Below are 13,363 nucleotides of genomic sequence, written 5' to 3' on the forward strand. Positions count from 1 at the left end.
ACGGCCGCCTGATGCCTCCACCATCACAAGTGCCTTAATCGTCAACAGCCAAGGGTTAGTTTGGGTGCACACGCATGCACGTGTCACATGCACATGTCACACGCACGAATGGAGAAGACAGAAAATATTGACGAGGGCTATGAAATACATTTAACCATAAGATTTGAAGTAGCTATTTATCACGACGATCGCTGAAGGGCTAGCTCAGAACCCAAAATGTGTTTTTTCTGATGAACAGAATGACTATCTTTCGTTTAGAACAATCTTTTTCTGTGCCTCTGTGCTTACAATTCATATATGATTCAAACGTTTGGGGAACAACAAGTCATAACTGATGTGCATGTCCAGCCGACCCTCACACAGAAGCAGGGCTCAGGGAAACAAGCATGGAGATGAAACTCCGTGAACACAAACAATACACAGGCGTCTCCTCTCTGCTCAAGAGAAACCCAGCCTAGCTGTGGGTGTCCTGACCTTTGTAACACTAACTACAACCCGCTCTTTCTTTCCTCCCAAACACATTTCCATAAAAATCAACTTTTAAAATATAAAAAGGACAAAGAAAATGTTCTGCCTACTTGATTTTCTTTGTCCATTTTCCTTTAGGCTGTACAGGACTAACGTTTGAGAAGATCACAATAATCTGATTCACCAGGGCATAAAATCATACCAGATACCAATGAACTGTTTGGAAATGGATTTGTCTGTATTATTTAAACTATGAATTTGGTATAACTATATGATAAAAGGCAATTACTGACTATGCCAGGAACTATGGATTTTTTTATTTAATCAAAATACCTGCAAGTATGTGACATCAAACATCAACCCTTTCTTATCTATGAGTAGTTATTATTAACAGCAGCATGTGAGAAAAAGAACTAGGGTGTCAGTGGACCAAAAGCTTAATGAGTCACTGCTGTGATGGGGCTGTCCAAAAATCTTATTTTGATTCTGGTTGTACTAACAGAAATGTGTGGTCTAGAATCCAGTATCCTGGTCACACCCCATCTGTGTAGAGCTATGGGCATTATGCTTTAAGAAGGGGTCCTGTTCATTTCCAAAATATACAAGCAGCTCATACAACTCAGTAACAAAAAAATAAACAACCCAATCGAAAAATGTGCAGAAGACCTAAATAGACAATTCTCCAAAGAAGACATACAGATGGCCAATAGGCACATGAAAAGGATGCTCAACATCGCTAATTATTAAAGAACTACAAATCAAAACTATAATGAGGTATCACCTCACACCACTCAGAATGGCCATTATTAAAAAGTCTACAAACAACAAATGCTGGAGAGGGTGTGGAGAAAAGGGAACTCTACTACACTGTTGTGGGAATGTAAATTGGTGCAGCCACTGTGAAAAACAGTATGGAGGTTCCTCAAAAAACTGAAAATAGAGTTGCCATAGGATCCTACAATCCCACTCCTGGGCACATATCTGGAGAAAACTGTAATTCAAAGAGATACATGCGGGCTTCCCTGGTGGCGCAGTGGTTGAGAATCTGCCTGCTAATGCAGGGGACACGGGTTCGAGCCCTGGTCTGGGAAGATCCCACATGCCGCGGAGCAGCTAGGCCCGTGAGCCACAACTACTGAGCCTGCGCGTCTGGAGCCTGTGCTCCGCAACAAGAGAGGCCGCGACGGTGAGAGGCCCGCACACCGCGATGAAGAGTGGCCCCCGCCTGCCGCAACTAGAGAAAGCCCTAGCACAGAAACGAAGACCCAACATAGCAATCAATCAATCAATCAATTAAAAAAATAAATCTTTAAAAAAAAAAAAAAAAAAGATACATGCACCCCAATGTTCACTGCAGCACTATTTACAATAGCCAAGACATAGAAACAACCTAAATGTCCATCAACAGATAAATGGATAAAGAACATGTGGTATACATTTACAATGGAATACTACTCAGCCATAAAAAAGAATGAAATAAGGCCATTTGCAGCAACATGGATGGACCTAGAGACTGTCATATTAAATGAAGTAAGTCAGAAAGAGAAAGACAAATATGATATCACTTCTATGTGGAATCTAAAACATGACACAAATGAACTTATCTATGAAACAGACTCACAGACACAGATAACAGACTTGTGGTTGCCAAGTGGCAGGGCAGGTGGGAGATGGATGGATTGGGAGTTTGGGATTAGCAGATGCAAACTATTATATATAGAATGGATAAACAACAAGGTCCTACTGTATAGCACAGGGAACTATATTCAATATTCTGTGTAAACCATAATGGAAAAGAAAATGAAAAAGAATGTATATACATATGTATAACTGAATCACTTTGCTGTACAGTAGAAATTAACACACTGTAAATCAACTATACTTCAATAAAAGAAATTAAAAAAAAAAAAAAAAGGGCCCTGGCAGACACGTCAAACCATGGCATACACAACAAAGATGAGGAAACTAGGACTCCTTTCAAGGAGCTTAAGCCAATCCACAAAATTGTATATGCCTGAATTACATATTCTAAATCCAATCGATACCAGTTAGGATTGAGGTAAGTAGCAAATATCCCTTTTCTTTAAAGAGGGGGAAACTAAAGTAAGGGGTACCAGAATGAGTTAACTCAGCGCTGGTTAACAACAATTTCATTTTTTTCTTTTTTTTCTCTTTTTTTGGTTAACACAGTCCTACTAATCTTAGAAATCCAAGGCTCAATGCAATGTATAATCAAATAATAAATAACTTTCCTTCCTTGGTCTTTAAATTATTCAGGATGGGTAATTCCTAAATAAAATGTTAACAAAAACACCTTCATGCTCTTTTATCTTCTTGCTATTCACATCTCATTCTATGTTCTAGACAGCTCTGGCAACAAAGACACCGAAGAAAACATTATTTACAGTAAACTTTATTTTCATTGATTTCACTTAACATAATTTCAAAGTAGGTCTGTGCTCTAAGATAAGCAAAAGAACAGATATCCTAAATCTCATTAACACATCTTTTTCACACTGTTCCTCTGAGTAGGGTACAGGGTTTCAGGGACCCCAATGGCGACACCTTACATTTTATCCCTGGAGATTTTACCTACAGATTCAGAAAGAACAGATAACACCAACATACAAGAATCAAACTGTATGCTTCTACTATAGGAAGAAGCTCTTGTGTTACATTCTACCCACCTCTTTAGGGTTGTAATGATAATAACTGACATTTTTCTCTGCAAAGTTGGGTTTTTTTGGTTTGTTTTTAAGTAAAATGTCAGAATATGTGAAAATGCTGTACTTATTTATCTTAATATGCTAAAAATAGTGAAAATTTTAAAATTCTTCATGAGTCCAAGCTGGGCCATGACTACTACTCATGGGGTTTACCCAACACACTAATTCCAAGTTTGGCGACCATCAGCAAACTGTTCAAAGGAAACACATAAAAAAAAAAAATCAGATAAAGAACAGCACAGGCACTTGACTATTTTTAAGGGGCTGGGACTCAGCAGGTCCCTCACAACTACATGGTGACGAGGTGCCAAGGCAGAGCAAGCAGAGATGAACTCCCATGCCTGGAGGTGCCACAGGAAGAACACGCCAAAGGCAGTCCCACACTGGGGTTTTGAAATCATACACGTGAGTTGAAGTTCCTAATCTAACAGCCAATCATTCAAAGATGAGAAAACAAGGCTGGAGAGACCAAGGCCTCCCCAGTCATACAGGTCATCAGTGGTAGGTCTCCAGCCTCCCAGTTTACAGCTCTTGACCTTGGTCTATGCTGATTATAAAACATTATTCTTGACAGCATCATAACTATGATCAAAGTTGGGTAAATAACCTTTTTCCAAAGCAGATTTTTAAAAATTCTATTTTGGGGGGTATCTTTATTATACTTAAAGACTACATTTTTAAGAACAATCTGGTTTGGATTTTATAATTAAAGTTAATTACGATTAACGTTAAATAGGATTCAATCAGATTCCCTTTCAGCAAAATTTTCAATAATAAAGGACACCTTACAACTAAGAAACATGGACCCCATGCTGAAAGTCACACTAACGGCTGCAGTCATGGCTTTGCACTGAAGCCTCCTCCACTGCAGAAAGGGGCCAGGATGGACCAGAGAGCAAATGTGAAAGCAAAACCATTTCCAAAGTGAATGAATATACTTATTTCATTTTGACATTAAATCTGCTGTTTTTGCAGCCTTTCCTATTTGTATATAAATTTAAATCATTTCAGTCGATGCTCAGCATCAAATATACTGAAACAAGTAAAATTTTGAACGTCTAAAGTGTTTTGGGCATTAAACTAGAACTAGCAATAGAGCAGAGGGTACCTGGCACCTGCAATTAAGCCTGCAGGCATAAATTTTCCAGAGTGGTAGAATCTCATTCCCATAATGCCAGCCAAGGTTCCAGATGTAACTGATGGAAAGATAAAAAGAGTCAAAGATCACTACACCTTATATGTTGGAGGATGAAAATGTGGCCAAACTCCCACCCATCTTTCAAGGGCCCAGACCTCATCTCATACCTCCTCCTTCCCCGAGTCGGGAAGCTCCACGGCCACCCACAGTCAACGGGACTAAGTACAAATACTGGAATCAAAGGCTCTCAGTGTCTGAGCCCAGCCTGCCTCTCCAGCCTCACCTCCTACCATTCTTCAGCCCTAAATTTCTTAGTTTTCTCCTAAACTGCTGCAGGAGAAAGCTACATCTTTCCTACGCCGATGCTATTTACCCTGTGCGCCCTTAGGATCCTCCCACTCGACGCTCTTAGGCTCCTCCCACTCGACGTCTATTCACATACCGACCACCTGCCGTGCGCCGCACCAGGTGCTGGGAACACAGCTGTCATCAAAAAGATCTCTGCCCTGACGGTGCTTTGAGTTTGACAGGACTAACTTGAAAGAATGACACAAATAAAAACTCAGAAGTATAATCTGTGCTACAGGCGCAATTAATGCAATACAAATAACGTGATGAACAGGGGATCCAGCCCATTCAGGGAGAAGGACTTGCTGAGAAAGTGAGGGTGGAGCCGCGATGTCGAGAGTCGCGATTAACGAGCTCAAGGGGAGGAAAGCACGTTCCAGGCAGAGGGCGTAATATACGCGGGGCCCCGCGGTGAGAGGGGGCTGCTAGGCGTGGTGTGGCACAGAAACCGAGATTGAGTGAGGAAGAGGGCCACAGCCTACAGAGCCTCGAGGGCCACGGGACGGACTGCGGTCTTCTCCCGAAGAGCAGTGAAAAGCCATGAAAAGATATTACGCAGAGGGATACATACAAAGAGCTGCATTCTGCAAATATAACTGTGGCTGTACCATAGGGAACACACTCCAGGGAAAACAGAGAGGAGGTAGGGCACCAACTGAGAAACCTCCTCGGGAATGCAGGCAAGACGGGGGCTAACTGGGGCGTGGATGGTGGCCGTGGAGGTAGGGAAGGGGACGGCCTGGGATACGAGTTGCAGGTAGTGTTGACAGGACTTGCTGATGAATCAGACAGAGATGGAGGGGAGGAGAGCAATGGAGACCCAGATGGAGGGAGGACACCAGGAGACCAAGCGCGTGTGAGGACAGGGAGCCAGGTCTGGGCAGATGCCATGACACAGCTGAACGCTTTCAAGCAGGCAACTGGATATACGAAGAGTCAAGCTTGGAGGAGAGAGAAATTTGTGAGTCATTTGTGTATCGATGGTAATTTAAGACCTGGGCTTCAACCATACTGCCAAGTGAGAGAGTATAAAGAAGATTAAAAGAGCCCGGTTTTAAGAACCTTATTATCTAATGGTTGAAATGGAAGACAGGTCGACAAAACAGACAAAAGGGAATCAGAAAATAAAAAGGAAAAACAAGAGAACGGGAAATGGATTGGTATACTGTGCTGAGAACAGCTAAAAGGCCAAACAAAATGAGAACTGAAGAGTGTACGCTGAATTCTGAAACATACAGGTTCCTGGCAGCCTCGGGGAGAGCTATTCCCGTGGACTAAGGGGACAGAAGTGGAGGCCGAAGTGGGCTGAGAACGTGAGGTGAGGAAGTGAAGATGCGAGTGTAATGGATTTTTTTTAAGAGAAGTTCCTGAAGAGGAAGCAGAAGGGCAGCCACTGAAGAAAGCAGTGGGGTCACGAGAGGTCCTTTTTTTTTTTTTTTTTTTTTTTTTTTAAAAAATGGGTGAGAGATGAGCACATCGGAGCATCAATGGGTGGGATCCACCTGAGAGGCAGGATACGAGGAAGAGCCGGCATCACTGACGGTGTAAAGAAGAAGAGAAGAAGGAGAAGGTGAAGAGTAGAGACCCAAAGCCTGGCGGAGGGACCAGCCTTAGAGACGAGAGAAACAGGACAGGGGAAGGCTTAGAGGCCGATGGCAGCAGGGAGTCTCCACGTGACGGCTGCTGTTTCTTCTTCAAGTAGATGGTGAGGTTGTTCGCTGGAGTGGAGGAGCGGGGTCAGAAGGGGAACAAAGGGGCCTGAGAGTAACTCCGGGGCTGGGGGCTGGCGAGAGGGAGCCGCCGAGCAGGGCCAAGAGCTGGATGCTTCCTCCTTCCCAGCCCAGGCCGACTCGGACAAACCACCGCGACATGCCTGCTCCCTGCATGTTCTCTCACCCTGTGGGTTTGTGGGGACAGCGAGGGGCCCACACACCCAGCAGGGTGTCTGACGCAGGGTGGAGCTCAGGAAAAATGCACCAAAGCCACCCTGATAAGTAACCTTCCCCTCCCCGCGCTCCTCGCCGTCTGTGCTGGTCACAGGACACTGCAGCAGCCCCAGTCACGTTCTATGTCCCCAGTGAAGGTAAAGCCTCCCTGAAGGCAGGGCTTACATCTTACACACTTAGTTTACACCTAAAGGGCTAACAAATGATTTTCAAATGGGAAAAATGCAATACCGATGCAAACCTAACCCAGACACATGGTCCTTTAGGGATGCTCAAGCAGACGGTCTTCAGCAGGCAATCACAATGCTTAAGAGACACATGCTTGCCTTACACAAGTTTAACACTTATTTCGCTGGGTAAATCTACATTCATGAGGTATGAAAACCTTTCCATATTCTGTACATAAAAGATAAGTAGAAACCAGCACAAGACGCCCCCCCCCCCCACGCCTCCATTTCAAAACTTCCCTAGGACTTGGCAGCAGCAGTAAAACTGTCGTAATGTGAAGAACCTATCACACCCCACCAACCCAGGGATGCATCAGGGAGACACTGAAACCGACATACCTAAGAAAACCCAAATGTTCCTTGGATCCTGAGACAGCTGATAGGCACCGAGGCCCGCTAATCCACCGAAGAGGAGCCCGGCAGCCAGGGACGGGACACTGCCTGGAGGGAAGCAAACACACAGCTGCATTGCAATGGCAGACACTCATCCCACTGACAGAAGCCACCAGACCGCCCTCCCCTACAGAGGAAAACAGCAAAGAGAACGTCTCTCAACGCGGTTCAGGACCAAGGCATTCTCAAGCAGGAAAATGTTTGGGGGAGTCTGCTGTTTTACCAGAGAGGTCAGGGTCGTACCACACGGGTCCTCTCTCCTCTAACAGGCAGGACACCTCCCCGCAGGGAGAAAGGAAAGGCTCCGAGCCAGGCCTGATTAACCCTGCAAGGACTGGGACTCTCCAAGGGCAGGACCTTGGGCTCATCCCCAGAGGAAAGGGAAAGAGGGTCAGTGAGTTACAAAATGATCTGGGGAGCAAGAATTCTGGTGTGTGTGATGGGGGCAGGGATGCCGGCAAGGAGGGGGGTGGAAACAAGCACGTTCACTGACACACCTGTGCTGCCTGACTTAATGCGGAGACTTCAAAACTGCTTCTGCGAAGACTAGAGGTTTCCTCCTGCTTGAAGAGCAGAGATGGCCCTCTGGGGTCAAGGCTGATGTATGGCAGGTGATGATAATAACAATCTACTACCATCCCTAACCGGTCTCTTTATCTAAAGAGTCAAAAACAAGTGACTGCACAAGAAGCCTGGTGTAGCTCAGCCAGATAACCTCAAGGCAAGTGCAGGAGGAGCTACAGGGCTGATAATAAGCCTGCACTCCAGCGAGAGGGCCTAACGCAAACTTGACTCCAACAAGACTGCAGTTTGAGGACCCTGAGGACTCATTCTTCACCGGGAACAAGATTTTAAGAGGTTAAATAACTACAAACCATACCTGCTTTTGCATAGCCAATGATCCCGCCGGAAGCAACCAGTGCCGCATAGCCAAAGCCGATCCAATGTAAAGGCACTCTGAAAATAGAACAGTAAGAAATCGGTGCTAACCGTGTTTAAAAAAAACAAAGAACAAACAAAACAGCATGGAACCATAGGATGGGATCAAAAAGGTCACCATTCCAGAACAATCCTATCTCTGTATAAACGCAAATAAATCCCAGAGAGGTTAGATGACTTGCCTAGACTCAGTGGCAGAGCTGGGACTTGAACACAAGTCCCTGGCCTACACGTCCTTCCTCCCATAGCCCAAGCTGTCCAGCAGTCTTGGCTCAGCGCCCTTTTCAGATGATGAAAGAAACTCTGGTTTTGAAAAGCTCCTGACTATTCCACCCCCATTTCACTGGGCACTTACAGTGGGCCAGAGTCCTTCTCCATTGTTCTCTTTCACTCCGTCCAAATGGAAGATCACACCAGGCCTGCACCTGCGGAGGAGGGACTGGATCAGAGGTAGTTAACAGCACAGCTCGCTAGCAGCCAGGAAGCAGTGGGTCCAAGTTCCAGCTCCAGCCCTTGGGAGCTGAGAAGAATGGGCAAGCTACCCAACGTCTCTAAGCCTCAGTTTCCTTCACTGTCCCTACGCTGAGGATAGCAATGGTACAAATTTCCTAGGGCTACTATGGGCATTAAATGGGATAATATGTAAAGGGGCTTTGCACAAAGTAATTGCTGAACCATTCATACTAGATACCAACCATTCTAGTAATAACCTAGATTCTAATATAGCATAGGCCCACAGGACACTTCACTGACCAGCTCTGTACAGTTAATGAGCTAATCTCCTCATCACCTAACCAAATTATAACTAAACTGGAAAGTAAACACACCTCCCGTGCCCTTAATTCAAGTATTTTAGTTGCCCTTTCTGGGGGGAAAGGGTGCTGTTTTTCACCCCTGCCCAAAGAATTGATTTCAATACTCAACATTTGTAAAATTTTCAGACGGTTATTTAACTTTGCACACTCATAGTTATTGTTAGATGGGGGGGGCGAGAAGGAAGGATGAAATATACAAAGTCCAAGTCATAATTACGTAGAACACTACAGCCTTGGCAAAGTAGGGTGTAACTCCTAATTTCTTAAAGAAATGCATCTGGTATCCAACGAGGCTAAGCTTTAAAATGGATAACCTCTTCTGTTTAAATTACTGTCTATAAGGGGGGGTGGGGGGCCTTGGAATTGCACCAGTCATTAATTCGACGTAACATTGAGTCACCGAGATTTTTAAGGAGATGGCCCAGTAAAATCTCCAGGAAACTAATGACCTCGACGCTACCTCGGTAAGCATCTGCCTCAGGAGCTCAGGGTCTCCTTAGGATTCACAACCCACTTTAAGGAAAGCTGGAAACGAGGAACTACACAAGCACCTACCACGCAGCCTAAAGCCGCCGCCTGGATCCGGAGGACGAAGAGCAGGCGGCAGCAAAGCCTCTCAACTCATTTCTGAAAGTCAAAACAGGTGTAAAATAATAGTAATAATAATTCCAAAGTCCACGAACCTCCTTCCCGAAGGTCTGCACTCGCCGACGCCGGTGCACACGCCTACGAGCGGGAAGTCGCCGGCCTGCCGGAAATGTCGCGGCGCTTTCTCTGCGTCCGGGGGCGGGGCTGGGCACGGGGCGGGGCTAGAGGCAGGGGTCGCTGCGCTCCAAGCGTCCCGGGGGCGGGACATGGGGCGGGGCTTGCGCCGGATAGGCCGGCGCGTGCTCTTTGTCCCCGGGGCAGGGAGTCGCCGAGCACTTCGTGTATCCGGGGGAGTGGGCGCGGTGCCGGCCGTCCAGCACTAGTCCCAGATCCAAGCCAGCCTGGCCTAAAGCCGGAAGCCCAGGGTTGGAGTCTAGTTTTGCAAGAGGCCTTTGCGAGCTGGGCCAGGTCTGCGGTGAGGGTGGGGGGGGCTCACCGATGGGGGTGAAGGGCGTCCGAGGCTGGATTTTGAAGGACTGCATCAACAGAGGGCCCTATTACCAGGTGTCAACCAGATGCAGGCCATCGGGGAGGACTGTCACTCTAACCCGATCACGTTATTTGCTACCATGGGAAAGGACTACTTTCTATCTGCAGAAGATGGAGTGGCCACTAGACAGGCTAGACAGTGTGGCTCACTTCCCTGTTTGTTTCAGAGAGTGAGGCTACTTGAAAAGCATCTTAAAAGGGGACAGTGGGTGAGTTACATTTGCAAGTACCTCTGCGATGCCCCCGTGGCCACACGTTATCTCCACTCCCATTCCATATCTGCTTCTCTTCCCTGCGTTTCCTGCACCACCATTCACTCAGTTGCTGTAACACCAAAATGTGGGTGGGTGTCACGTTTGGCATCTCTCTCTCTTTCAGACCCTAAAAGTATCAACAAGAATAGATCTTATATACACAATCTTGAGTGAAAAAGCAAATTGCAGTGCATTGGCAACTGAAGAAAAAAATGCACAAGGAGACAGTTGTGAGCTAAGTTTTATTGGGGGCAAAATGAGGGATATAGCCCGGGAGACAGCCTCTCAGGTAGCTCTGAGGAACTGCTCCGAAGAGGTGGCGGGTGGCAGGTGAGTCAGTATATGTGCTTTTGGTAAAGGGGGTTGGGTGCCCTCAAGCACACATTTTGACAGAAGGTTGGTGCTAGTCATGAGGAGAAGGTGTCTCTGTTAATGATTTTAGTGCTTTTCTAGATATGAGAAGTTGCAAGAAATTGGGCTCATAAAACCTTCCCCTGAAAATATCTAACTCTCTGAAGGCCTGTTCTGCCAGTTTTTCCCAGAGCACCGGGTGCCTCATTCCTGATCTCCAGCCAGAACTTCTTTCAGGGTGTGTGGAAGGTCAGCGAGTGCAGTGGCTAGGGACCTAACCCTTGTAGAGGCAGATGGTGAGTGACAATTTTTTGTTGGCAGCATACATACTGTGAAAGAAGACCTTCCACTTGCAGCAACTCCTACTTTTCAGATATCAAAAGTGAAGTCAGTGTTTACCACAGCTGATTCTAACCAGCCGAAGCTGATAATGACTAAGAACTCTGAGCAATTCCACTTAGGCCAGACCCACAACAACTTAATGGAAGACTCTTCTGAAAAAACAATTACAGGGGCTTCCCTGGTGGCGCAGTGGTTGGGAATCTGCCTGCTAGTGCAGGGGACACGGGTTCGAGCCCTGGTCCAGGAGGATCCCACATGCCGCTGGAGCAACTGGGCCCGTGCGCCACGACTACCGAGCCTGCGCTCTAGAGCCCGCAGGCCACAAGTGCTGAGCCTGCGTGCCACGGCTGCTGAGGCCCGCGCGCCTAGAGCCCACGCTCAGCAAGAGAAGCCACCGCAATGAGAAGCCCACGCACCGCGACGAAGAGTGGCCCCCGCTCGCTGCAACTAGAGGGAGCCTGTGTGCAGCAACGAAGACCCAACGTGGCCAAAATAAATAAATAAATAAAATTTATATAGAAAAAAAACACAATGACAGGACTTGCCTTAACCAGCTGGGATGATTTAGGGATTCCTCTCTCCCTATGCAGATGCAAGCTTCAAACCTTAGTTAAGCCCACCATGATCCTCCCCCTGCCTTTTAGACTTAAAGAAATTGAATCACAGAGAATTAGTTACCTATAGTCCTAGCCCTTGGTAGAGCTGTTATTTGAAATAAGCTCTGCCCTACACTCTTAACTCTACCATAACGCATAGTTTCATGTGCAGTCCATCATAAAATATAAAATAAATGAAAGGAACCGGTTTCTGCTGTTTCAATTGGTTCCACACAAGGATTTGTGTTTAGTAATGTTTCTAGTTGACATTAGCATATTTTAGGAGATAGCTCAGCTCTTAACTAGGAGCCCACTGAATAGTACTGGAACACTGAACCACAAGTGTGTCATGGGGAGTGACCAAGATTGTGTGCGGGACTAAGTTTTTAGTCTCTGGCCACTGGGGCCTATCAATGGGATGTTTTTCTGTTAGTTTGTTTTCTGTTTTTTCTTTTTTTTTTCACAGAAGCCTCAAGTCAGGATTGTCTGCTAGACACACATGTACACCCACCCATAACCAGAGCAATAAAGACCATCTTCCACAACAGAAGAGCTCATGAGGAAGGAATAGTGCTTCACTTTGAGCATTATTTTCTCATTTTTGGAGCCTTGTATGTTTTGAATTTACACTTAAACAGACCTTAAGCAAAAATGGTCAAAATCAAATGCCAGTTGCAGTGTTGCAAGTCAACGTCTACTGAGTATCCACAATACTAATTACTAGGTCTTTAGGAACATTTTATAGCTTTAAGATTGATGTCATCCATTCAATAAAATTTTCTCCAAGAAATTAATAAATGAGATTATGAAAAAAACTGCCTATTTTTTTCAACCTACCCTATCTGCCACGTGCTTCTAGGACCTCATATGTGAGAGCCATAATAATATGAGCAAAGCATACAGTGTGCTTATTACATGCAGGACACTGAAGTGCTTGACATCGATGAACTCATTTAATCTTCATACCAACCCTATGCAGTAAAGACTATTACTTTCTTCTGCTTTTATCCATGGAGGAAATTAAGGCAGAAAGGGGTTCTCTAGCTGGTATAAGGTCACACAGTAAAGGGTAGGGCTGCCTAACTCCTTTAGTCTGTTCTCAGTACCATGACCAGGACAATCCGGTTACAAATTGGACTGCGTCATTCCTCGGCTCCAAACCCTCCAGTGGCTCCCGTACCTCCTGCAAAGCCCTGCACACCTCCCTCCCGACCTCGGCTCCCGTACCTCCTGCAAAGCCCTGCACACCTCCCTCCCGACCTCGGCTCCCGTTCCTCCTGCAAAGCCTTGCACACCTCCCTCCCGACCTCGGCTCCCGTTCCTCCTGCAAAGCCCTGCACACCTCCCTCCCGACCTCGGCTCCCGTTCCTCCTGCAGAGCCCTGCGCACCTCCCTCCCGACCTCGGCTCCCGTACCTCCTGCAGAGCCCTGCGCACCTCCCTCCCACCTCGGCTCCCGTACCTCCTGCAGAGCCCTGCGCACCTCCCTCCCGACCTCGGCTCCCGTTCCTCCTGCAAAGCCCTGCACACCTCCCTCCCGACCTCGGCTCCCGTTCCTCCTGCAGAGCCCTGCACACCTCCCTCCCGGACCTCGGCTCCTGTTCCTCTTTCCCCTGTGCTGCCGTTGCTCCAGCCTCCTTGCTTGCACCTCCGAGCACTTGCACGTGCGGCTGTTTCATCCGCC

The 13,363-nt window shown here is 46.6% G+C and overlaps 1 protein-coding gene across 1 annotated transcript; it reads right to left on the bottom strand.

The window, feature by feature from the left end:
• Positions 1-2,865: 2,865 nt before the first annotated feature.
• Positions 2,866-9,783, bottom strand: LOC137773611 (transmembrane protein 14C). The gene is made up of 6 exons (XM_068558423.1): positions 9,684-9,783; positions 8,541-8,610; positions 8,127-8,203; positions 7,193-7,294; positions 4,303-4,390; positions 2,866-3,385 (listed from the first exon to the last, which is right to left on the bottom strand). Exons 2-6 carry the CDS (start codon positions 8,561-8,563, stop codon positions 3,331-3,333), a joined length of 345 nt encoding a protein of 114 aa, XP_068414524.1. The 5' UTR covers positions 8,564-8,610; positions 9,684-9,783; the 3' UTR covers positions 2,866-3,330.
• Positions 9,784-13,363: the final 3,580 nt, after the last annotated feature.

The sequence above is a fragment of the Eschrichtius robustus genome, chromosome 12 (genome assembly GCF_028021215.1).
Source record: "Eschrichtius robustus isolate mEscRob2 chromosome 12, mEscRob2.pri, whole genome shotgun sequence".
Lineage (NCBI taxonomy): Eukaryota > Metazoa > Chordata > Mammalia > Artiodactyla > Eschrichtiidae > Eschrichtius > Eschrichtius robustus.